This window comes from Neodiprion fabricii, chromosome 3 (genome assembly GCF_021155785.1).
Source record: "Neodiprion fabricii isolate iyNeoFabr1 chromosome 3, iyNeoFabr1.1, whole genome shotgun sequence".
NCBI lineage: Eukaryota > Metazoa > Arthropoda > Insecta > Hymenoptera > Diprionidae > Neodiprion > Neodiprion fabricii.
This window is the reverse complement of record NC_060241.1, coordinates 25,054,219-25,081,981: the sequence shown is the minus strand read 5'-3', so window position 1 is coordinate 25,081,981 and position 27,763 is coordinate 25,054,219. Positions and strand designations below refer to the sequence as shown.

Genomic DNA, 27,763 nt, shown 5'->3' with positions numbered 1-27,763 from the left:
GTACCAATATCAAGCCGCGGATTGTAGCCAAGGTGGCTCGTCTCTGTTTGCCGACAACTTTGGGGCTCGTGACGTCTATGCTGTGTATAGAGGAGGCGCCACGCGGTATGCACCGTTAATGAACCACTCGTCACATCTGCTCAAAATTATGCTGCCAAAAAAATCGCCTATTTTTAGCCGTCGAACGGACGATTAAGCGCCAAAGAACCGCATTGCATATATGTATTTGGAGGTCTAAGTGCGTGGCGTAGTTATATTCTGTGCAAAAAAATCTCGTATTTTCATATCGTGTAGATAGCATCGCTCAAATAGAAAAAAAAATTAATGACTACTTTTCGAAAAAGTTTGACTTTACAGTCAGGAAAGTGCCATTACAAAATTGAAGAAAATCTATGATTTTAATTATTTAGCTAATAAAAAATCCAAAAAATATTATTTGTGAATATAAATGATTTAAATGCGAAACTGTAGTTTGTTTATTTGTTAATAATGATGAATATTTGAAAAATAGGTAATTTTTCTTAAAATTTGAAATATCGTTTTGGATTCTACAAAAGAAAACTTTATTTAATAAAACTAGTTTTTCTTTTATCAGTTACGTGGAAGAAATCAAAATTTCACATCTAGAACCCAGACTCAAAATTCGTGTTGACGGGTGTAATTCGTGTACGAAAAAATTGGTTGTTCGTCGGTGACTTGAATTGAATAAACGAAACAAAAAAAAAAAAAAAACAAGAAAAAAACATTAAAATTTGTTAAGCGTGGTCTAAAATAAAATCCCCTAGTTGGAAAATCAAGTAAGAATAATATTAGCGAGAGGGAAGGAAAAGGAGAAATCGCTCGAGGGGATATCAGAGGGCGGCGGTTTCGGCTTCTGGAGCCGAAGCTTCCCGAGGAGGAAGAAAAATCGACTGTCTCTTGTTTGCTTTATCTGCAGGAGATCAGAGGCGCCGCCACGCAAACTCACTAATGGACAGACACACCGAGCTGTTTCCCGTCCCCGCGTCTCTCCGCCCCGGGGCTGTTTGTCGTTTGAATGTTTTAGTCGCTGTGTTTAACCAACTTACTTACTGCCTCTGTAGGAGACAACCGATGGTATTTGTACGCCTCCTTCCCTATTCCGAACGTGTCGCCGCGCCGGTTATTTGAGAAGCATAAGGTCGCGGCGGTGGCTATCGGCAGCCTCCTGGAGAGGAGAGCAGAGAAGAGAGTTTAAAACCCTTCGATTCTTTCGGGGCTTTTGAACATTTTTTTCACGCCCCTCTTTCCCACCGACTCGAGTTCGTACCGCATGCCGGCACCTCTGCACCTTTTGCCTCTCTCATTGAGCTGACTTGCTCGCCCGATCATCGTTGCGCGTGCTGCGATTTGATAACCCTTAGGTGTATTGTTATAAACGATGAGGTGATGCCCTGGCAGATTTCGGCGTTGACGTATATGTCTATCGATATCGAAGTTCGCTCATCTCAAACGCGAAAATGGGCTTGAAAGCTCCGTTGTGTACACAATTCTGAACAAGACTTCAATCCAGTTTCAATTTACGCAAAAGCAAAGGAATCTCTAGCTTCTACGAATTTACTATTGCGATTTCGTAGAATCCGTGCCATTTCTTTATTTCTGCGTCAAGTGAAAACGGATTGGAGTTTGTTTGTTTTTTTTTTGTCTAGCTACGAAGCTCTTTTTCCCGTTTCACGTACGTGGACTTCGATATTCGGAGCTATACACGTCGACGTCGAAATCTACCAGGGCACCCTCTTAAGATACGATCACGACGCTGTCATCGCGTCCGAGTCGACACTAGATAATCTGAAACTGGACAAACCCTCCCGTACATGCTAATTATTATACCGATGTAAGTTGACGGTCCGTATTTGTATTCCCGAGGCGCGTCGAGCATCGGATCACGTTCGATCATTCCAACTCTTGACGGAAAATATAATAGCCGTAACCGCGAAGACATTTGATCCGGGATTACTCACCGATTTAGTACCCCAAAAAACCGAATAGCACACAGCCTACGCAACGCGTCTTGAATGAATGGAAACCGGGAATGTTACACCGTCTTTTTACAGTGGAATTGGTAAAACCGACCGAGCGATGTTCGAACGAATTCAAATATACATCAGTATATGTATTTCCAGTGTGACATGATACACAAATTTTGCACTTGATGTACCTCGGTGCATGTGAATTCAACAGCATGAAGCTTTTTCCCAACGAATTAGTAGTTCCGGTCAGTTCGGAAAATTATTAACGTCCAAGTCCAGAGCGGCTGCTTTCATATTTGTATCTCGCGTTATCTGTGAAATTTAGGGATGATGAGGGCCATAATTATTACTTTTGTGTGATGCACACAGATAGCATCGAGTTTCAGACGTATCGCATGGTGTAAGCGGCGGAATAATCATGAACGAAAAAGAACCACTTGACATGATATGCGAGGCTCTGAAGCAAAGGTTATCCACACTTTGCCTCGGGTTAAGACGATAGTCTACCAGATAGATATACCATGAAAAATGGAGACGAGTGTGACCGGAATAAAAAGTTCGAAACAGAATTGAGAAGGGAAAAAAGCAGAGGCGACAACGGCTAAAGACTAAAGGTTTCGAGCTGTAAACTCTGCGTCGGGGTTAATGTGAGGTTAATTTTCAAATTCAAATCCCACCATAGAAATTTCCCACCCTGTACCTCCGGCTTCTACTGATGAGACTCTTTTTATCGGCTGGGCTTCTCATGAGTGGACTGTTTAAGAATGTGATGACTGACAAGCGTGATTAGAATCTTGGGCTTATCGCTTTTTTTTCCCGCTCGTCAACTTGTCGTTTGAGACTTGAGTTCAATCGCTAAGGTTGTTTCGTCGTGAAAAATCAACACTTTTTATGGGTTCGATACGGCTTTACCCGCAGACACTTTTACGCACACATACGTATGTGCTCTGGGGTGATTTGAACTATATTTGACCTCACGCCTCGAAGTAGGCACGATGTCATTCATCGTTTTTCCACAATTCGTGAATGTGTTATAATTCAACACCCAATGATCGGAAATTAATAATTCTGTTCAATGGAAATTCACAAATTTATTCAAAGGTTGTTAAACCGAATGAACTGAAAACTCTTTGCATCATTAAATACGGTTAATTCGTATTCAGAAGTCGATGAGCTTCGTACTAATATGTCATGTATAAAAGGGTCGTTTTTTTTTTTTTTTTTTTTTGTTTTGTGAAACATATTTATGGATCGGAGTTTACGCTCTCCCGAAACGCGTTACTGGTTTTCCAAAACTTTGCCCATATCGAGATAAAACGCAGCGATCAATCGTTCGCGATTACGGGTCGGTTATTCGGTCCATTCATCCCTGGGGAGGAGGACAATAAGATATCCGGGTGGGGTTGCCGGTTTCTTTCCACAAGCGCGACGGGCAGGCGGGTCAGGCTCGTTCGTCTCGCAGGAGCGCAGCCCTTTCGCCTTTTTTAGGTTGACCCACGTCGACGAAATTACAGGGTCGCTTCACCTCGCGCGGAAAGAAACGTCAGGGTGTTGCGACCGTCACCGCCGCAGAGCGTGCTCTTGCCAATACTAATGTCCCGGGGGAAAGACTTGATAAAAAAGGCAGAGAGAGAGAGAGAGAGAGAGAGAGGAAAAACGAATTGGACAATTGTGGACAATCAGTGTGCCATTGTCTGTGCGCGGCTTCTATCATCGCCAGGCTGCAATTCTGCGTCAAGAAGAGAAGGGGGGGGGGGGGGGGGGATTTGAAGGGAATATAAGTCTCTTGTTCTAAAAAAAATTCCTCTCATGTCGGCTGGTCGATCCTCTCGATTAGCAAACTCTGGGGTTCGAGACGAGGAGAAGGCGAAGGAGATGGAGGATGTAGAGTTTGATTCCTTGTTTTGCGAGGGCGAAATCTGGAAACAAAGTCCCTTCCTTCCCTGTCCTCACACTCTTCGATTTTTTATACCTATATCCATATTTTCGCCTTAGATTCGGTGCTTCGCGAGGCAATATTGAAGTTTGCATCAATTTCACACTTCTTTCCCACGCCTTGCATCGGCCTATATGATATTTCCCGTATTTCACGACCCCTACAAGAGCCGAGCATCCCCCTTGATGTCGACTCGAAACACCTCAAAGCGAGGCGAGTCTCGTGGGAGAGACACGCTTTGTACTCTGCAGTATAAGCAAGGTGATTTCCGTTTAACATTCTCCTGATATCCGCCCCTGCGGAGTCGCTTCTACGTCCCTTATTCAGAGGCTCCCCCGCTTCTTACGGTGGAGTTGGGCGCTGTTACTTATTCCGATACCCCCGTCGTCTGGGGTCACCCGAGGAAGCTAACGAAAGTACGCCCGTCTTACAATAGAGTCAAGGCCGAAGCACCTCAAGGTTAATTTACTACCCCCAGTCACTGGGTTATTCTCGCTTAAGTACCCAAGCAGTACGCGTCACTTAAAAGGAAGAGAATGAAAAAGATTCAGAGAGAGAGAGAGAGAGAGAGAGAGAGAGAGAGAGAGGAAGAGAGTATGCTGTGAAAAAATGCGGTGTAGACTTCTATCGACTATAATTTGCTGTCGGTCTAACACTAACTCATATTGAAGTTTCAAATTTAGTACAAAAATAGATTCCTAACACAATCAGAAAAAAAACTTCGTCGTAATGACCAAAATTTGGTCACGGCTACGAAATTTCAGAATTAATATACATCAGAACAAATATTATTTCTACACAAACAAAAAGTTTAGTTGATTTGATAGTGCGCAGAAAATAAAGTGTTTTAGTAATGTCTAAGGAAAGGCTTGGCACCACGATTCCACAGACTTTGTTGCCATTTCGAAATGATTGTTTAATTTTTATAACTGAACAAATTATGCCACGTGCCGCATCATCGAACGGTGACAAAGAAATCTGCCATTGTGGATTCACTGGCTGATTCAATGGTACTAGACTACGAGTAATTTAGTTCTGCTGATTATACTTGACAGATGCCTGGAGACCTTGCTAACGAGTGCTCATCTTACTTCTCTTTCGGAAAAGGATTTTTAACGCGCTGCAGAGAGTATTTCGCCACTTCAAGAAAAAATTTTATATCCAGGATGTAACACATTATTTGATAGCAGTAATTAATTACTAGTTCTCATGATCTTGCAGATTTTACTCATCTTTATCCACCGAATAGATTTAGTGAACCGTACGAAGCGATTTAAATGATTCTACAAGACCGTATTCAATAAATTAAAATCGAGATTTTGTATTTACAAGTATATTTTATTTAGTCAATGTATTTTTTGCAGTTTTGAAAATTTTCTACAAGTTGCGTCTAAAAATTGATTTTTCTAAAAAAGCAAAATTTTCCTCCGAGTGTAGTGATCCTTCTCTTCCTTCGCTTCTCTTACACTGGCAAATTTCCGTCAATTTTTTTAAACCGCCAATCTTCACAGTGATAATCCCGAAATGAATTTGCCGTTTTTAAGCGATCCTGACCCTGCGGGAAGAAATGTCGTCAACAGCCATGTTTTCTCGCGGAAGAAAGAAGGGTGCAGGCAGTTACGCGATTTAGGACCGCGCTGAGAGGAGAAGGTAGGGGTGGAGACAGGACTCTCGTATCCCTCAACGAAAAACCACCCCTTTTTTACTCCCGGGTCGATAGATGGACTGTACGTACATGCGGCGGTCGTAAAAGAGCCTCTAGGCCACCGAACGATTCTACGCTCCGGTCTAGCCGCCTCTCTTTGTCTCGTCCACTTTCTCTCCACCTTTATTGCCGGGGCGATGCAGTTTCCCTATCTCTATGCTCTACCGCTTACTGCCAGGGTGGCGCCACTGAAGTGTGCAATTTGTGCAATTTGTGCAATTTTACACAGCACTATCCGCGCGTCTAGACGATTCTTTGGAGCTTTGCCTCGCCCACACCTCTGAATCAATTCGCTTCTGCATCCCGCTTCGGTTGCGATTCCGTTACACACTGTTTTCAATCGGGGCTTGGGTGGCTTGGGTGGGAAAACTGATTTCGTTAAAACCTGGTGTTAGAAATCTGTCTACTGGGCTTAGACGTTGGTTGAGAAAACGATGATTATATCTACGTAGATACATAACCTAATTTTTATTTATTATTGTAAAATTCGTCAGTCAGGTGAGACATTGAACCCAAACACTTCTCATTCCAAGGTAATTAGTTATTAGATGGATGGATTAGTTATTTAGTTGTTTTTTTTTTTTTTTAGCGATAGAGGGTAAATTCTATAACGCTCAGAATTGGCCAATGTACAAAATATCTCCAAAACTTCAGAGAACAGTTCTGCGGTTAGCTCGGATCAATCTTGACCCCAAAATTAGCAAACAACCACTTCGCATTCGTCGTACGGAAAATGGAAGGTGCGGTCAGTGCCGAAACGGTACCTATAATATATATAATACGCGGTAGATTCGAGTGTCGATCAGTCTCAGAATTTTAAAATCTTGTAAAAGCATTATAAACACGACGAAAGAAAACTTTCGAGAGAATATGATACCACGCCCTCATTTCTCAAGACTTGCTTACGTAGCTATGCTTTAAACAGCCGTCTCGCCTGACTCAAAGGCGGCTAATTTACAGTACGGTGTCAAGATGCTTGTCGGTGTGCAATTTGTGAAAATATCGCAGCGGCCGTTTCCCTCGCACTGCCGTATCCAATAAATCAGGAAATTCCAATTCCTTCGAGGAGGAGGACGACGACTGTTACGCGGCTATTATCAAAGCCCCGAATTAATCCTTCTCTCATCTCGGCTCTCCGAAGTCACCGTCAACCCGTTGAAATTTTTATCAACTTTCCACAGTCTCAAACGAGCCGATATTCCCGCACTCCGGAGGCGGTGCTCCCTCTGAATCGTGGTAGGTGGGCCCTCCCACGTCTCGGTTGGGCCCCGCAGCGTCTCAGGGTGGGCCTCAGGTAGCCGAGGCGACAGATAGCGCCTAAAGATTACGGAGGACAGAGTCATTAGCCGCCGCGGCTTCTGTACGCGACTCGTCCCGTCCCCCTCCGGAGGGACGAGAGCTTATCTCCGGTTCTCAATTGAGGCCGCAGTTCGGTGCGCGGGCGAGAATCCGCGGGAAACTCGGTTCTCCTCCAGTTTCTCGCTTTAAAATACGCTGCGGCGGTTTTGGCGCGGCCATTCGTCGATGCATTAGCAGCGGGGGAATCGGTGCTGCTGGCAGGCTTCTGGAGATATTGGTTCCTGAGAAATACTAATTGCTGGCCGTGTTCGCACATACCGTTTTCGATCCCCGGACCCTGCGGAGTTATTCATTCGACCGAGAAATCGCGGAGACTCGGAGCTGCTCGCCGACTTTGATAGGCTAATGACAAACGACCTGATAATGCAATCTTTCCGGCTTTAATATATATGTCTGTAGCCATATACACCGCTAATTATTTCTCCTTGCGTTTTGCCGACAGCTTGCCCCCCCCCACGCTCTTGCTGAATATCGTAAATCGTAATGGCCTCGACTTCACGATTCCACGTTACTCGCCTAGCTAATATCGACCCTTGTCGCTGATCGTATACCGCGTGACGGATTGATTGCGTCTTTAGGATAGTCGAGTATTTTTAGAGGAGAGTTAGAGAGAGAGAGAGAGAGAGAGAGAGAGAGAGATGCGCATTTTTTCGCGAGAACTGTACTGCACTATAGGAACAAGACTATTACTGCAAGACTATTTCGCGTTCAATGCTATTGCCAATGAAACTTTGGGAAGAGATGAATTTTTTTGATCACAGTTTTATGTTAAGTAAAGTTAATGATTGACGTCCGTGCGCACAGGTACCTACGTTATACTTCGAATCGTTTGGGACGGATATTCTTGACATTAATTAAGTTACATATGGAGATGACGTTAAACCAGTAGAATCTCGAACGTTGGAAAAAAATAATAAGAAACTAAATCTGAAATGAAACTCACACCGCAAGCGATTAAATCGAATTCAATAATTAGCTGTGACGTACTCTGAGTGATCAATCATTAATTTACCGAAATGCCAATTGAGTATTTATCTTGCATCATTATTGAGTTTTTAGTTAAACGAGAAATAAAACGAATATTGAAAAACAGAATACATCGGTTATTTTTAATTACAATTGAATGGTTGAAAATCAATTAAAACGTAGAATGCGTCTCTTTAATTATGCAATACCCGAAGATCGATCGCTTGCCACAAACCTAGCACTCTGATCGCCGTAGTGCTACTTTGGCAGTACGAAGCCAGTTTTTCAATTCACCATTTTTGTCGGCATAAGTGTTATATAACTGAACTGCGCAGAGCACGTATTTCAAATTGAAAGTTTATTTGTTTTGAATTCTCTTTCGCCGTACCAGAATATCCCAGATCCCTCTCGCTGTTTCGGTATTGCAGAAGATAATCCCCACCGCAACTATGTAACACAATTTACGCACATTAGCCAACGAACGATCTTTGCGTACCTCGAAAAGTTCGATTCAAAAGCATTCGAAATAATAAAAAAAAAAAAATAAAAAAAAATTCTAAAAAACCATAAAAAACAAAGGAAGAATGAAAAAACCGTTCGAAGCACTGCGGCAATTTATTTATCGCAATGCCGGTTTCGATTCCCGCATCTCCTCGAGAATGTCGGGGACAATCTTGTTAGCCGATGGAGCGGGAGCTGGAATCGCACAAAGCGGCGCGGCAGAAGAACGGCATCTGCATAGGGACGGGGGAATCCCGGAGGCGAAGATCGTCCGGCATTCGCGGCTAAGCGTTTCTTCTCGCGAAGAATCGGGCGCCGCCGTTCCGAAGCGGAAATCGCCTTATTCCATCCAAACCACCTCCGCAGTAATCGTTTAGAGATTTTATGTCTTCGATTTGCGGGCAGCGTCAATTCCTGCATCCTGCGTGCCTCCGTCCCGTCGTCCTTCTCTCCTCTCTTCTCCTCTTCTCTTTCCTACGTGCGTGCGTCCGCACGCGAGCTGGTCTCGTTACAAAGGCCGTCCAACCCGTGTTCGCGATAAATCTCGCGTGGCCGTGCTCGTTCGAGTTTGGTACGTACATTTCCGCAGGGTTCAGCTTGCGCGGCAGCCAGAGCTTGCAGGAATCGCTGGGCGTCGATTTGAATAACACATCGCGCCCTTGTTCGCCCCTGTTTACCCGCTGTCCCGACCTAATCCGGTACAACGACAATTAAGCCCTGGCGCAAACTAATTGCGATCGTAATGACGCTTGTAGCATTGATGTTTTCGGTTCTCGCGCTTTTTATAATCTGCACCGCGCGATCCACTCGATACCCGAGCTCGCTTTTCAATTTCTATACGGTTATACCAAATTTGGCCTGGCAAATCTCCTTTCAATTACGGATCTCATTTTAATTAGCTCTATTTTCTTAAAGCTTTTTTCTTGCATTTTAAAACATACCTGTTGTTTACAATTGAAAAGTTATAGGTAAATTTGTACAATTGATGGGTTTAATCGATCATTAAGGATTGATCTTGTAACCAATCACTCCATTGTATTCAAAATTTTAACAGTGAACGCCTACTGGCTACATTCTTACACATATACTCAAGTTGAATAATGACTTTGCTATCCTGGTGCTGGTAAGTCACGCGTTTGCGAACTCTAATTAATCAGTTATGTTGAAAAAGATTCGCTGAAATTTTATTGTTCGATAGGTGATACGACGGCTAAACGTGATCGATTTATAACTCGACTTTTTTGCTACTTGAAAAATTGACACATATTTCGTGCGCTGAAAATTGAAGAAAGCAAAAAAGTGTCAAACATAGGCGCAGAGACGTTTTCACTTGTAGCACAATTTATAATATCGTAGAAAGAGTTTATCAAACTCTTCTGTTATAATTACTTCATTCCTCAACCACATGTTCATACAAAGTTCGTAAAGATTTCACTCGATATTTCAACTGAAATTTCCACGAACTCGCGCGTGACGAGTTGAAAGTGATTTCGAAGATACTCTACTATTCGAACAGAGTGGCAGTATCATATGCTGGGTATAAAAACGGTGAGCGTGCATGGGAAAAATTAAAAAATTTCAAAATTCCCTCAAAATATCCAGCAAGTAATTTCTAAAAATCGATACCACACCGATCGCAGGTCCACGAATAGGTATCGGATTGACTCACCGGGCTCCTACGTACATCGTGCACTTTTATATTACAAAGCTGGAGCGTCGGGACGAAGCACACGAGCTACCCCGTGAATAAATAACAGGCGATATAATCGCGGCCGATCGTAGCCTAGGCGGTGGGTTTGTTCACGCCGTGTGGTTGCACCATGCGGCTAGGGGTGCTCGTCGATTCGACGGATCTCCTGCTCCTCCAATGCATACCGCATGCACCGCATGTATTGCCTGTGCTCTGTTATTTGCTCCTGTAATAGTTGCACGAATAATGTTGCTTCTTTTCTTCCGCCCCCTCTTCTCAAAGGTTCGGTGGTAGCCAGTGCGTGTAACAACGGTCTAAAGATATTTCCTATTTCTTCTTCTCCTTCATTTCGCACGCAATAATGCAGACGCTCTGCACTTTTACTGTCTTCGCGCACGGAGTTTTATGGACTAAAAAACTATAGTCAATGTTCGAAAACAATTCTGGATTCAACTTCGTAAAAGTTTGAGTACCGTTCGAGGGTATAACTTCTCATCAATTTTCTTGTGTACACCAGATTTTAACAATTCTACGTTCTTGCAAGTTCATTTCTATTGAAAATGTATTGTCTTGTTGCGAGAGCGATTACGACGAGACTGACCCCGATTTCATGCGTATTCAATAAGCATCGCTGCAGTCTGTTGTACACGAGATTTTACAGGGGTGGTTAAACCTCTCGGATACAAATAACTTGGATAAAATAGTCTGTCCCAATGTATGGTGTAATTTTTTGTTACAGACGATACTGAACTCGATGCACAAGTATCAGCCGAGGTTTCACCTCGTCAGAGCTAACGACATCCTGAAACTGCCCTACTCGACCTTCAGAAGTTACGTGTTCAAGGAAACCGAGTTCATCGCCGTAACTGCATACCAAAACGAAAAGGTTGGTTTGCACAGAATCAAATTTTTACGTCTCGGCGCGTGCTTTTTCGCCCGACAATATCGCAATTGCTGCCGGATCGGAAATTGCGGCATCGGTCAAACCGCGTGACAAACCGTGACACAACTTGACCGTTTACAATTCCGTTTCCGGTCGCGTAGCGTCGATCTCATGTGTCCATACCCAGCTCGGTCCTTTCCCACGTGTCGGATGACATTCCCTCGCGTCATCTGTGTTTGATTTTCTGCCTTTGTACTTTGGTAGAAACCTATAAACCTTTTAAGCCCCCGTTTTAGGAATCGTTTACTATGTACATGTATACACAGGCGTGTACCTCCACATACACGCGTTTACGCGCCATAGACGTACGTACGTCGAGGATGGAAGAAGAAGAAAAAAAAAAAACTACTCTCCGCCTCTCTCTTAACCATTATGCCTACGCCGGGCACTGCAATCCATTAAGCTTATCTGCTGGACGTACAATTGGCCGATGCCCATCATCGGAAGAGGGGCGGATATCGTAAAACGTGTAAACCCATACCATAGAGTGCATGCAATTATTGGACAGGAAGCGGTCTTGTTTGTTCTTTTTGAAAACACTTAATTCGAGGTATCGCTGGTTTTTTCATCCTATTCCCCGCTTCTTTACAAAACGAAACTTTGCATCTAATCGCTAATTCTCAATCTCTTCACTACCTGCTCTTATTCGTACGTTATATATCCACGTTATACGAGAAAATTCTCTCGAACATCGGCAAGACGGAATCAGTCACGTTGAAAGTATGTCAAGTATATCCGAAACTCTTCGAAGCATCAACTTTTTCTCGGTAAACCTCGTCGTCGCGTTACCAAAGAAAGCTTTGACTCTTCACGCGCCAATATCCGTATAACGTACTGTAATATCTGCTCTTCCAAGAAACCATTTTATCTGCGAGAGATACATCCAGCATTGCGTATTTTATTTTCGACTAGAACCTGCGCTTGTTTCACTGTTAAAGCAGTGAATAAATGGGTCGAATGAATTTATTACAAATGAAAAGTTTCTTTGTTTTAAAAAGTGTTACGGTTATCAGTCTCTGGTCTGTTAGTGTTAGAGAGAAATTTTACTACCGGTAAATGAAAATCAATCTGTGATCCAATACGGTTCATTTTCTCATACTCAAACAAGTCGCTATAACTATCTGTGGCTACTTCAAACGAAGTATAAGAAAGTGGAAGATTGGGAACTTCCATTTTCTTTTCCCCGACAAGGCAAACTTGTCTGAAACTGCTGTGATTCGTATCGTACGGAAAGCAACGTGAACCGTGCCGTTGAACAGAATGGATCCGAGTTCGTTCTCTCGAATGATTCACGGTCAGTCTATTGAAACAGCACCGAATAAGCAAAGTAAATGTGGACTTCCGGTCCAGCACCCGGGGCAGAAGCAATGCAATAATCGCCATACCTTGTTTGTCTTGTTATCGTACGTACAATGTCCTTCGTCGAAGGCTGCTTCATTTCCGATGGTTCGCCGTCATACCTTATCTACAGAATGCATAGATAAAATAACGCACATTTTTTAGAGTAAAGCGTACAGCTGTTACCTGGAAATATTTTCGTTATCATATCTCGATTTTTGTGATACTGAAATTCATTCTTGTCGTTAATATTGCGCATTGCAAGTTGTTCAGGCAAAAGTAGCATGTTTGGAAAATATTCAAAGTTTCGATTGATTATTTCATGATAAATCGAGGATGTAAATTTTTATCTGATCTTTTATTTTATTAGTGTCTTTTCGTTGTTTCAGATCACGCAGTTGAAAATCGATAACAACCCGTTTGCAAAAGGTTTCAGGGATACGGGGGCCGGAAAGAGAGAGAAAAAGTGAGTATCGCTTTCAAAATTTTTATTTGCACCGTGAATTTCGGAAATCAAGTTCCTTCCTTCGGTTATATTGCCGCTCAAATCTTTACCTGCAATAATAAGATAGGTTTGCATGATTTGTGAAGAACCTTACATTATTCTGTATTTATTCATTCGAATTTTAATCCCTTCAATTACTCGATTCACGAGTGAAAACCAACTTCGAGCACGTTTTGACGCAAGTTTTTGATACTCGTTACACTCGAGTGTTTGAAAATTGGTGTTTAAGTAGATCAAAGCAGCTACGTGCCATTTCTGTCCATAATCTCAGATCACGCGTAACGAATACGTCCACAAGTTGCGTTGAGGGTACCTTATCAAGTACCTTAAGCCGTAGCAGATTCTTCCGTACGCATAACACTGCCTTGAAACAAGTTAGGGAACTTAATTCACAAAGCGTGCAGCCACGCAAGGAACAAGGATAACTAAAAGCGTCCAAGTATTCCGGAGAAATTTTTAAAGCTGTGCTAATTTATTTTTAGTAGAAACTTTCTCGTCCCTCGACAGTATCAGTGTAGTAACCATAAGCCTAACCTTAACGGGGGACAAGCCCCATTCCGTATGGGAGGGTGGCGAACTCGTCGGTAAGGCTCGGCTCATTTGCACCCCTCAAAAGTAGACAGAGATATCCATTTGTATTCAATATTGAAAGTTTATGAGCTTATGCGCGGGAAGACCACCCCCGGGGTATTGTTAACGCCGCAGCCACCGAGCGCCGCGTTCAAAGCCATTTCGTTTTCATTCAGCTCGGGGTGAAAATTCAAGTGGATTTTGATGACGTTACCTTAGTATGCATAGGTTCCCACCGCGTTATATCTACCTATTCTGATATTCCGCAAAACCCCCGAGCCATCCGGGCTTTCGGACCATTATGTTACACTTATTGCATCAATTCTTTATCGCGCGCGGACGCGGCTAACACTTGTGCTCTTTTATACCGCGCAGCCTTCGCTAAGGTGGTTCAAAATAATGTGGATATACCTGTCCTCGTGTGGAAAATATTGGTTGAATAAATTCTCACTTCAACTTGAACAGCGGCAAGTCCATTTTCGTCCGTGACTTCCGATTTACAGTCGATAAAGAATGCGATAGCGAAATTGCTCCTCCGCCTCGTCAAAAGTGCCACAGAGAGGAAGAGATGGGGAGAGAGAGAGAGAGAGAGGCATGCGGCGTTGCATCGAGAAAGGTGTAATCGAGCGAATATGCAAATCGAGTCATCGCGAGGTCGAAGGTGCAGGATAAAGCATGGTTGACTAATTAGAATAAGGGTTAGTTTTGGCTCATGGTTTCGCTTAACGGTGGTTGAGGGTGGCCCGGGGAAAGAGAGATTAAACAGACCTGGAGCCAATCATCGGATTAGCATAGTGATGCTGAAGGGCGGAGCTCTCGTTCGCGTGTATAGTTACTATATATGTACGCGAGATTCGCGATACTCGCCAGGGGGTTTTCATCCCTTATACGAACCACTTGACGTGTGTGAACTCTTTTTTCTGTACATTATATTCTGTACATCCTTTTTTTCCCTATTGAAATTTGTTTTTTTCCTTATCTTTTTCCCTCTCCCCTCCTCGTTTCTTCCTCCGGCCTCCGGGCTGTCGCTTCACAAAGGGTTATAGGGGCTATCCCTTTGTCGCGAAAACTTTTTCGCCATATAGCTCCTCTTCGTGTCGCAGTATGTATGCGCATGCATGCAATTCATTGTTTCAGTCGTACCTATGTGACGTTGAAACAGGCTCGTCGAGCTTTATGCTGGATTATAAAAATGTTCGGTTTCATATTACAATTGAAATTGAATTTATTATACATCGAAAATCACTTTTTACTCATCGTTAGTAAGTTAGCCTGAAAAGTCATGTCTAGTGTATTATTTCAGTAGTCAAATTTGCATCTCAATTTTCCGTTTCCGAAATTCGCTTTCTATCGCTTCTCTCAATTAAACATTATTAACGATACTACTACATCGATGATTGTATTTTGAAGAATAGCCAACCGGGAAATAAAAACTGAGAAACAAAAAAAGGAAATCAGATTATTCCGAAAAAAAAAAAAAGTTTCCCGTCTCTTTTAACCTCTTCACAGCGTTAAAAGCTTCGCATCTATTTCGTTCATCCATACACCACATATACGATACACACACACACATATGGTGTATTTATATATATACGCGTATCGTATGCACAAAGATTCCCTTTGGCGTCCCTTCTGCAGAAGGAAGGGAAAGCGGAGGGGGTAGAAATTTAAAATGCAGAGGAGAGATCAGGGCGGCGAATTCGCACCCTGCGTCACCCCTGCACATCGTCGCGGCGACACTACCTAATATAATCCAGGCATGACGGTGTGCGTTCACCTCGCGCGAGGCGCAAAGGAACGGCGACAAGGGTAGCCCCACCTCCACTCCCACCCCCATCCCCATAACCACCCCGTTTCACCCCTTCGTATCGCTTTGAACGGTTTGATCTTTGCCTTTCGTAGGAGGCTAAAACGCACGGACGCAGTTTCTGTTGGCTGAAACCGGGATCGTTGGGGTCGCCGAGGATCAAGAGCCGATTATAAAACAGGGGCTGCGTCGAGTTTTTCGAGTTCGATTGGGAATAGAGTTCGCTGATTTTCGTGAAAATTGTCGAAAATTATACGGGGAAAGGTGGGAATTGAAACGGTTCGTCAACTCTCGTGTATAAATCCTTTCGAACTGCAGTCGCGTGTGATGCATATAAGCGGTCAAGCTTTGTTATTGATGGTCTTGTCTCCGTACCGCAATGTTACAGAACGTACAGTATAGGCTGTGGTAACACTGCAACTTGTCATACGAATGTAAATTGACTCGAACAACCGGCTCAATTAATATGCCATCCGCATTAGCAACGTCAATTATGATTCAAGCCATAAATTCAATCATATTTCATTCCTAACCACTGCGCAGTGCCACTCGCCTCGAGGTGAATACTGGAATTCACGCTTGCTGCGACTGTTACTGTCGTTCAATGTAACGCGACGCAGAACGCGGAGATTTCGCTATTTTAACAAGAACTAGAACTCTTCGTTTACATCACGTATGTTTTTAGCAAACGTATTATATCGTATTGTATACTAAAAATTAACGATTACGAAACTTTCCACGAATTCTGCGCAGAGATTCCCGTGGAAAATGTTATTTTATAGAAATTTACGCGTACGAAAAAAAACACCAAGTATAAAGTGAATCGGAGTTGCCGAATTGGATGGAATAAATATTTTTCGAACATTCAGGTTCACATGTAAACAACTCTTCGTGGTCAGAGTTTCAAAGAAACGAACGATACTTCAAAAACGGTGAGGCGGAGCTGGAATTCCGAATTTGAAAAGTTCCGAAAGCGCCGAATTCCGAATATTATTTAGTGGAAAAAATGTAAATTGACTCGAACAACCGGCTCAATTAATATGCCATCCGCATTAGCAACGTCAATTATGATTCAAGCCATAAATTCAATCATATTTCATTCCTAACCACTGCGCAGTGCCACTCGCCTCGAGGTGAATACTGGAATTCACGCTTGCTGCGACTGTTACTGTCGTTCAATGTAACGCGACGCAGAACGCGGAGATTTCGCTATTTTAACAAGAACTAGAACTCTTCGTTTACATCACGTATGTTTTTAGCAAACGTATTATATCGTATTGTATACTAAAAATTAACGATTACGAAACTTTCCACGAATTCTGCGCAGAGATTCCCGTGGAAAATGTTATTTTATAGAAATTTACGCGTACGAAAAAAAACACCAAGTATAAAGTGAATCGGAGTTGCCGAATTGGATGGAATAAATATTTTTCGAACATTCAGGTTCACATGTAAACAACTCTTCGTGGTCAGAGTTTCAAAGAAACGAACGATACTTCAAAAACGGTGAGGCGGAGCTGGAATTCCGAATTTGAAAAGTTCCGAAAGCGCCGAATTCCGAATATTATTTAGTGGAAAAATTGAAGTAAAAAAATCAAACTTTTACGAAAGAACAAAGTTTCAAATGTTCGGAAAGCCGACGGCTCAAAGTTCCGAAATGTAAAATTCTGAAAATTCCAAAGAATAAAGTTTCGACAGATTAAAATTGCGAAACTTAACATATACTCACACAGCGTAGTTTACTCAACGAGTGGGTATAAAAAAATCAGAAAAACCGAAACTCGAAATGACCAGGATTTCGAACGTAAAAGTATCGAAAATCCAAAACAAATAAATATCAAAGCGGTGAAATTTCACCAAGCCAGAAATTCACGAAACTGAAAACCTTCGATCACTCAGAATTTCGATGTTTCAGATTTTTCAATTTTCTCACTTTCATACTTTCGGAACTTCACCTGGTGAGAGTTGTGCCCTTTAAATTCGGCATTTTATCCTTTCGGAACTTTGCACTTTCGTAACTTTGAGTGTCGGGTTTCAGACCATACGACACTTTGATGTTTCGTCAAAAATTAATTTCTTTTCTTTAAGTTTCGCCATCAAAAAATTCGAAATTTAGCGCTTTCGGTACTTTTCAAATTCGGAATTTCAACCCGACCCCGAAACCGTAGATCAAAAAAAAAAAAAAAAAAACCAAAAAACAAAATACCAAAAATCTTCTCGACTAGATACTGCGACTGGATTTTAAAGCTATTGAAAAAAATGTAAGACCTATTTATCGACGTGCCGACATGCGGACTGGGTTCATGTACGCGAGAACCTTACTCAATGTACTATTGATCTATGGACGAAGAGTGTGTGCGAAGAAGCGACGCCGAGTGATCGTCGACGCCACTCTGCTCGTCGGCACGGCATTGCTGTCATCTCTCTGTGTGCGCCGCGCTGATCGCATTACGGGGAATTACCGGACTCCTAAGCCTCGTACTGTGTGCCGATGCATTGCTGCTTCTGCCTGGGACTTACATCCAGCTTACACCGCCGAGTTATCGGACGAGAGCTCACCTACCCCCGCACGACGCGACACAACCCTACGTTCATGACCCAGTCCAACCCTACGTGCGCTGCCCTGTCTGCCGCTCATTTTTTACCCTTCAACATGGAACGAATGATTCCGTTTCATTGGCGTTGATTTCGTGTGGTGTCTGTCTTAACTTGAGATTTCCGGCGATGTCCGGTACACTGATTAGTGACTGCCATTGTTTTTCAATGACTTCCTAGGCTTCTTTTTGTTCTAAATAGTAGCTACTTATGCAGATTGGTCATCGGTACTTGAACCACTTAATTAGGCTCAAACGCTTCACATAATCTCAACACTACGATAAGCGATTTTCAGTGGTTTATGGATTGGAGTGAATCACAGGAAAACACAAAGATCACTAGAAATCAGCCAGAATGCTGGAAAATTATTGGAATTTACTTGGTCAACTGAAAATTGGCGAAAACATTATACGATAAGTTGGAGGTCAGTGGAATTTTAACGAATTGAAACCATTCAACTTTGGGTTCACCAGCACAATACTTACAACGACCCTCATGAATTTCAACACTTGGCACGCGGTTTATTCTTTCGAAATTTTCGCATTATTTTTGCCTTTAACAGCTGTTTAAGCTCACCGACATATATAAGCGTGGAAAAATTGTTCGCCAACGAAGCTAATCGCTTCTCTCGCGCCGAGTCCACGTTTCTCTCTCTCTCTCTCCCTCTCCATTTGAGTTCCTTTCCCTATCTCTGTCTCTTTCGGTCCCTCATTGTCCTTGGGATGAACAAAGCGCGAACGGTTAGAGCTCATCCACACGTGAAAGAGTTTGCCGCGGTAATTGTCCTTGAACCACCGCTGCTGTAATTTGTAAGAGGTCAGAGGTGTGAAATATTCCTGTTATTAAAGGGTGCGTCACTGTAACGATACGCGAAGGGAAGAGAAACTCCGTGTTTTTCTCGCCTTCTGCTCTGTAGCGTTCTTGTTAGCCACTTTATGTAATTTTTTACCAACTTCTGTACGATATATCGTTACGTGATTTCAATTCACTACTTTTCATGTTCAAGTATTACGCAAAATTTTATGTTGTTCATTTTGCTACGTATAAAAAGTTGTAGTAGGTACGGAATGAATAGCGTTAAAATAACGAGTGAATATTATTAGAATTCTAACGTAATGTTGCGAAAGTGATTATTTAGTGTAACAATAGTCCAATGAAAAAATGGCGCACTCGGCAAATTTTCTGGTAGTAATTACCAAAGTCGATTTTTTTTCGTACTGCACACATACGCAAAACAATATTCTGTTGCAGGTAACAGTAAAAATTTATGTGAGTCATGATTGATAATCATGAAATCACAAGTATCTGTAGTAGTTATATAACTTCCCAAAAACATTTACAACGCATTATGGAATGTCAATTATGAGAGTTTTTCTTAATTAAAATTCGCAAAATTATTCAAAAGCGACCCGGGTTCGCAGACATCGGCACTAAACGTTGACGGTAAGGAACATGGAAGATGGTTGGCTTGTTATACCGGCGTACCCAAGATCCAGGTGCAGACGTGGGCCGAGGGAATGGGGGTTACTAACTTGGGTTAAGTACTGGCGCACTCGTGCATGCAAACCGCGCCGGCGGTGTAATTAAGATAATTAATTATATCCCACGTCTGTCATAAGCAATAACTTCTGTCCTGGATAAATCTCTGAATTACGACTCATTTATTGCCTCGCTGTTAATAATAATAACAACAACAATAATAACAACAACAACAACAATAATAATAATAATAATAATAATAATATTAATCACAGCAGTGAAACGCCTGCACGCGCGTATCTTGAATACGTTTCGAACGCATTATCCGATCAGCTTTTTCATGCGTCTTGTCACTTAATAAACGACGTAATTATATCCACGCGAATTGGGCAGTTGGTCCATACTCTCAGACTTGCGATTGCACGTGCAATTGAAACGATTCGAAAGAATGAGTTAATCTTACGACGTCACAGTCTTTGGATGAAAATTAACAATGACTTGAAATTATATTCCATTTTCTCGTACTATCTATGATTTTCTTTTTTCATTTTTTTCCATCAGACATCCGGGCAACAATACTTTCGCATACTTTGTTTCAGATATACACGGTTAACGTTTACAAATTTTCAGCTGTAGGTAAATTGTCATGATTTATGTTTGAAAATTTTTTTTCCAATCTTAAGATACGTAAAGACTTATAAATGCAAAATTCAAAATCGAAAGAACTTTAAGCGAAATTCGCTTAAACTTTTTGCGAAGTAACTTGATGCGAAATGTTATTCCCTTGTCATATTATAGACGTAAGAGTGATTGCAAGTTTCGTGTAACTTTTTCAACTGATTTCTGCACAATCGATCTCAGCAAATTTCAAAGGATGTTTAGTAAAATAAAAGGATCAATTTTCCGTAAAATTTTATCGAAAATTTACGGTCAGCAAACTTCACTATCCTGTTCTATAATCACCGTCGGCATGTTTGACTGCACACTGACCGTTAGCTTCAAATACATTTCCGATTCGATTCGATCTAATTATTATGGTACGAAAACTGCGTGAATTAACTGTTTCCAACGAGGAATTTTCATGATTTTTTTTTTTTTTTTTTTATGATATCGCGTTTTATATGTACGCAGGAAAGAATAATTTTCCGATTATTCTTTTCGTTTTCCTGTTTGAAAGAAAAAATGAACGGGTACAACAGGTTAAAAAAATGTACCCCGCATTCTAAAGTATATCCGTGCACCTACATCTCAATTAGGGCGATTCAATCTTTCGGAACTTTTGCAATTATACAATTCTTGACGGTAATTAAAAAACACGCGGCTACAATGATCAGTTTGAAACACGTTCTGCTTTACGCTCATACCGCAAGTCCGAAATCGTTTAACCAACGAAAAAAATCCACTGCGTCGTAATTTCGCGATTGCTAACTCTGAGCCGTTGTTGCAGAAGACAGGCGCTGTTGACCGTGTCAGGCGGTGGTTCCCGGCTCTCAGGCGGCGATCCGACGCCGAAGAAGCGACGCTCCTCGACGTCGGCGACGGACCTGGACGACGACGACAAACTGCTTGACGTAGTGGGCCCGGACACGCCGCACCCCGCGCACCATCACCGGGAACGGGACCACTCAAGGGACCGGGATGACCGGGCGAGCGACCGAGGCGAGGGGAGCGACTCCTCCGGTTCGGAGAGCGGCGGCACGGCGACGGCGAGTTCGGAGGGCCCGAGGCCCGACGTCTCGGTGGGCCCACCGCTCCACCCCCCACTCCTACCCTGCCTCTACCCGCCGGTACCGGGCCTCTACCCGGGCCCCGGTCCGCTGCTGCCCCCGAGTCCTCTGGGCCTGCACGCCGGCGTGACGCCGGGGATGCTCTTCAACGCGCAACTCGCCCTGGCGGCTTCCCAGCACCCGGCGCTCTTCGCGCACTATCCCCACCCGCTGGCGAGCCCGCTTCACCAGCTTAAGGGGCACCGATTCTCCCCCTACGGTCTCCCGGCGCCCTCGCACGGCTCGGCCTTCGAGACGGTGACGCCGGGCAGTCGGACCCTCAGTCCTCGTTCGCCGCCCCCGCGTCCTCCCACGGGATCGCCCTCCCCCGGCGGCGCGTTGACCGGAACGCCATCCTCGACGGGGGAGCTCAAGTCGATAGAGAATATGGTGAACGGTTTGCAACGGAAACGGAGAACGACGAGCCCCGGACCCGTGTCTGGGAGTCGAATGGGTGATACGGAAACCGGGGGCGGTGCGAGTCCGTGACAGGAGACCGAGATACGTGTTACCAGCACGCTACCGGATCCGGAGGACGGGGATCTGGACGAATTTAGTCGGGAGGAGGACGATGCCGAGGAGGGTGGCGAACTCGAGCCCGATTCCACTTCACCGCCGTCGTAGCCGAACGCGGTTCGGCCTCATCAGGGGCTTGGGTAACCGGCGGACGACGTCGCGGACGAGGAGGAGGAGGAAGGGAGGGAGGGAGGGAGGAAAGAGGGAGGGAAACCCTCCCCCGACGATACAAAGTGCAATTTATAATACAGAACCGCGAAGAGTCCTGACAATTATAATATAGAAAAAGAAAAAGAGTGAAATACGTGAAAAAAGGGAAAACGAAATAAAGAAGTATACAATCTTTTCGTACATTATATATATATAATATAACTGTTGTATAAATGTTTTAATAACCGTATGGCTAGCCTCGTTTAACATTTATTTACTGCAGGGGAAGAAAAAGAACAACAACGTAGGCTTTTCAAAGTCTGCAGGAAAGTGGAGGTTTTTTTGAGTGAACTTTGTTTTTTTCTTTCTTTCTCACAACTCTCGCGTAACGAATGAACGATTTCAATTGCAACAACAGCGTTCGTGATGTAGGTACATGATACACATAACTGAACGCTTGTTGCTGAACGAGGTATTATGTCGGTATGACTGTCTTTCGTGATCGACGAGCGAGTCTCGCGGTTTACCGATATCATTGTAGCTATCTATGTAATGCAATACCCGCGAAGTTACGACGTGTATGTACAATTGTTGGACGAATTTTGAATGAGGTTTTTCAGAAAAACGTAACGAACAAAACGAACTGTGGCTCAACGGTGTGTCTCTCTGTGTGTAAATATACATCTTTAATTGATAGAAAATATAATATTAATAATAATAAATATTAATAGTAATAACGATAATATTCATATGATAATATTAAAGAGGAAGAAGAAGAAAACGAGGAAGAGGAGAGGATAAAAAAACTAACGACATGTAAAACGTTGAGAATATATTCATGCATTGCAATATTAAATATACAAGTATATATTTCATACATGGCATAAACACAAGCTTGAAGCATGTATAAAATATATGTATATATATAGGCGATCATGGATGAGATTTCAATGAAAGGAAAGGAAATAATATAACAGAATGAAAAACAAGACAAAGTGAAATCAGTCAGGAAGAAACTAAGAAAAAATAAACGAATAAGCACAATTATGATTTTTACAAATATTAGACGATTAAGGTACTTGGCCGAGAGCAATTTAAAACGATCTATGATATGCGATCTATACACATGTAAAAATATAACGAGAAAGAGATTAAATATTGGGGATATAAATATAACGTCCGTGCATTGTAGGTACTGTAATTGACGGAATCGAGGAGCGTCAAACGATGTCTCGTTACTATATATATATATATTCATAAATGCATACATATTATACGGTGTTCGTTAGATCGTGTAAGAAAAGTTGCCGAGCGACGATGTAAATTACAGTTATATATTATTAAAAATTCAAGAATGCAAGGGAAAGAAAAGAGAATGAAAAACACTAAAGTAAAATAATTGAAGTAATGTGGAGATGAATATTTAAAAAAAAGGTCGAAATAAAAAAAAAACCTAATTACTACCTGCAGATATTAAATAATAAGAATATATAATAATAGTAATATTATTAATAATAAGAATAAGAAGAAGAAGATGAAGAAAAACAATAATAATAACAATAATGATAACGCAATATAAAGCACCTCTAGATATTATTTCCGACCTTGTAAATATGTACCCTAGTGATATTATATTATATTATATATATATATATGTGTATATATATATATATGTACATGCACACGCATATATATTATATTTATATACATATATAATATATACACACACACACATAAAAACAAACACATAAACATTATCCTCTATATTATTAATTATTATAGTATATAAATATTATATTAATTAGAATCATATGATAAGAATAATAATCATGATAATAGTGATAATAATCAACGCATGTACTACGCACGCTGCCCCATCGACATAATGATTTTTTCGCATCGAGACAGAAGTAGTAGAGTTACGTTTTTCATACTAACATTATCCATACATGCCGTATTTAGGTGTGTGTATATATTTACACATATGAATACCTTTATCTAGATGGAATAATATTACGTAATTTGACTCGACGGAAAAGTATATGTATATTCTATTTTGTAAAGTTTCACACAGACTCAGTCATAAATGCAGAAACAAGTTCTATATGACTCACAGATCGCGTGCAGATAATTATTATATATACAGTACGTAAAATCGAGAGGAAAGAGAGGAACAGAAAACTAACGAAAAATACAAAATAGATTTAAAAAATAATACAACTTATCAATTAGGTATTTATCGAAATTACCGTTGCCTTGTGATAAGGTTATAATTGAATTATGAAAATTATGGACGAAAAACAGATGAAACCTTCTTCAAACTCGTAATTGAGACCATTTGTTTTTACTTCCAACTCTTTCGTAATCGTCAAGTTCGAGTTCGCGATTTTGGTAAATTTTCAACTTATGTACGTCTTTTTATTATACCGAGACTTCCTTCCAAAATGGCGTTATAACAACATCTAGGCTATGAAGGTCGTCAAATAATTCCTGAAGATAGTCGTCAGGGTCCGGCCGAAACGTCGTTTTTCGTTTTTGTAAAATATATTTTTTGACCACCACTAGACGGATTCTCCTAATTTTTTTTATCATATTGCTACTCAAGAAACAATGAGCCGTGAATTGGGTGATTTATATTTTATCCGGGACGCATAAGTTCATTGTTTTTAAAACATCGTGATTCGATTAAATTATGCAATTATTATGCACATGTTGGAGCTTTTTCGTTCATATCCAATACAAGAAATGTGGTACAAATTAATCAAATTCACATTTTTAAGATTTTCAATTCTCAAAACAATATCGAATCGATCTTACCTCGAAATTATTGGATTTTTTTCTTGATCTGAAGTCTTCAAAATTTACAAGGATCCACAAACCAACGAAAAGTGGAGTTTGGCTCAAAGACCAAAATAATATTCTCGCTTATCAAACTTACCTACTAAAAGTGGCTCATTCGGTACATGATGCGTTGTTGTTATTATTATCGTTGTTATTATTATTATTGTTGTTGTTATTATTATTAATGTTTTTCATCGCGGCTCCGTTTCTTCCCGCTTTTTTCTATTATTACTTTCGATCTCTTGCTTCATAATTGTTCTTATCTCGTTTTTTCCGACCGTTTCTGTTTCTCTCCGTCAACCTATCTATCTTTAATGCAACCTGTATAAATTTTAGAAATTGTAGATAACGATTATTGATTATAAATACATAAATAGAACGTGTCGGTGAATCAGAATCAATCCGTGCGTGAGAGTCTTCTTATTGTAGAAAACGAAATATAAACAAGAACAAAAAGATGAATTTTAAAGAACCACTACAATCATAAAAAACGGAACGTATAACAAACAAAAAAGAAAAGTCTTATATTATATCGTTTGTATCAACCGAGGGAGTTATTAAACTAAATTACGATTAAATTTTAGAGAATATTATACATAGCGATTAAAGTGTATAATAAATTCGAGAGTAACAGAGAAATGATATTATATAGCAGAAAAATTTGGAAAACGCGATCAATTAGTAGGAATTGTATTAGGCTACGTAACAGCACCGCAGAAAATTATACTTTTCAAATCGATTATATCTCCTTATTTATATTTATTTCAACCGTATACGAACCAAAAATATGGAAATACGAAACCAAGGCTTAGATTTACTCAAAATTCGACGGTAAGTCGATAAATTTCTTTTCCTCGCAGGCCAGTCTAAAATTACCGGGTTGAACCACAAGCTTACGATTAATTACGCGCTTCGCTATCTCAATTGAATTTTTTACGCATAACTGTAATTAACGAACGGTAAAAATGTTGGCAACATTTTCAACAAAATCGCAATCCTACCGAGATCAGTCACGGTTCTGGATCCATTGAATATTTTCTTGTTTTCGTTTTATTTTTTTCTCCTAGGGTCCAAACTTATATCCACCACGCATCGACGTCGACGCAGAATCGCTGCTCTTGCACTCGAGTTGAAGTTTTTAGCCGGCTTTTGAGAGTCGATGAATCGTAATATGTTATAGACGTGTATATGAAGATGGAAGAAAGCTTGACGTTCCGGCAGAACCGTGCTGCTGATTAAAAATGCGCAAGGGACGAATCGACGTTTGTTTGTTCGACACGTTATGTAAAATGCACAAAACGAGATAAGAAAATAAGAAATTGTTAACTATTATATTCGAGGGTGATACTCGGGGTCGTGTCCCTCACCCGTCTGTGGGGATGGAACGAAGCCTCTGTAAACAGTTTCCTGTATTGTAAAATTTTTGCAAATTTGCTCAACAAGTTACTTTCTTCCTGAGCCACTGCCCTGATATTCAAACACGACCCTCAAATAAAGCAATAATAACTCGGTCCTGCGTGGCCGTGATAACCCCGATTCGTATTCCTATGGCTTGTATTGTATATCGAAGACCCTTTGACCCAGCCGAAACTCCAAACCTCACATGAGTGAAATTATATATTAATTTAAAAATAACGCTGTCTCTTCTTCATTTATCACTCCGTGAATGTGATTTACCTCTCGGCATTTTCATCAATTGTCAAACGTCTCTTGTACCACTTGTTCTTGTATTTCATCCATTGCTTGTTGCTATTTCATAATCTTGAACACCTTTCCTATACTGCAATAATGTTGATGACATTATCATATATGTCGATGGATGTGCCGAAGCTGCGAGTGAATATCCATATTGAAATGAACTGATTGTGAATAAAGCGGTAATTTAACTTCTGGCACGTCCAAGAGTGCACGTAATTATATGACAACTATTCGTATACTTTTGTTGAAATATAATTCCAACTTGAAACAAAATTATTGTAGAACGAGAAGAATTTATTTTCTATCCGCCATTGAAAGTAGCATAAATTACGTATTCGTTATCAAACATTCTACAGTAGATGAGAAAGATGAAAATCGAAGCGCTCGAAATTTCGGAATGCACAGATATTCGATATGAAAGAGATTCAAATGATTTTTAGAAATACGGCTTTTACGTTCAAACTCAACTTTTCATCCAAGATTATTTGCCATTTAAATTCGAGACCTCCAGTCAATCTACGGTCAACCGGCAGTATTTTCATCAAAGAAATTTTCACGTATATCCAGGTATACAGTCTTAACGGAAAATTCACTGATATACATTTTTTCTATCGCAATCCTGGGCGAGAAACAGCAGACGGAACTTGCCTCTTCCGTATCTGCAAAGTGTATACTGACTCAGCGTTACGCGCAGTGCGCAGACTCGCAAGCGAGTTAAATTCGACGAGCTGAGGATCAGTGTGAGACACGGGCTAGATCCAAATCAGCCGCGACGGTCGGACTGTAACGATACTTGGCGTGCGGTCAGGGCCAGATTATGTCATGTTTACGACAGCAAAGTCGGGGTAGAAGTTTGATAATCCGTTCCTCGCTTCCATGCCCATGTATAAATCCACATTTAATCCAGTTGACATAACAATTCAGTCGAAGAATGTTATAATTTGCACAACAGATAAAGTACCGCATGAAACTCGACTCTACACCGAATTGTACTCAAAATTGTTCAAAATTTTGGTAGCATGCTTTTTACCTCTTGTTCGTAAACATACACGTTCGCTTGTGAACCATCTCTGATTGTGTTGGCCAGTGCGCTGAAAAATTATTTTAAACAAAGTCCCTTGAAGCGATTCGGTCGCTTTATTATGTCTTGAAATTTATGCGCTTGGATGGCTGAAACGAGCTTTTGCCGCGAATTTGAAGTGTAGTATTGGTGCAGCAGCCGCGGATGATGTAAGGTACGTGCTTTGAATATTCGACTCTATGAAGAATGCAAGAGAGAAAAAAAAAAAATGGAAATCAAAGGAATTACAGTGAAATTAGAAGAGTAAACATGACGTTTAGTTGCGGCATCTGCACACAGCCTGTGTAAAAGATCAACGGTTTGCCTTTTACGAATTTCTTCAAATAGTT

At 41.3% G+C, this 27,763-nt stretch overlaps 1 protein-coding gene across 7 annotated transcripts in view; it reads left to right on the top strand.

Annotated features, from left to right (window-relative positions):
- The window catches only part of LOC124177706 (optomotor-blind protein-like), an 84,666-nt gene extending 61,397 nt beyond the window's left edge, over nt 1–23,269 (top strand). For 6 of the 7 annotated variants that reach the window (XM_046560382.1, XM_046560383.1, XM_046560380.1 and 3 more), the window contains 3 exons: nt 10,885–11,031; nt 12,816–12,892; nt 20,830–23,269. In XM_046560382.1, coding sequence (XP_046416338.1) covers nt 10,885–11,031; nt 12,816–12,892; nt 20,830–21,637 — 1,032 coding nt within the window. In that variant the 3' untranslated portion in view covers nt 21,638–23,269. The remainder of the gene's footprint in view (nt 1–10,884; nt 11,032–12,815; nt 12,893–20,829) is intronic. The other variant, XM_046560379.1, reaches the window with a different exon arrangement.
- Nucleotides 23,270–27,763: the final 4,494 nt, after the last annotated feature.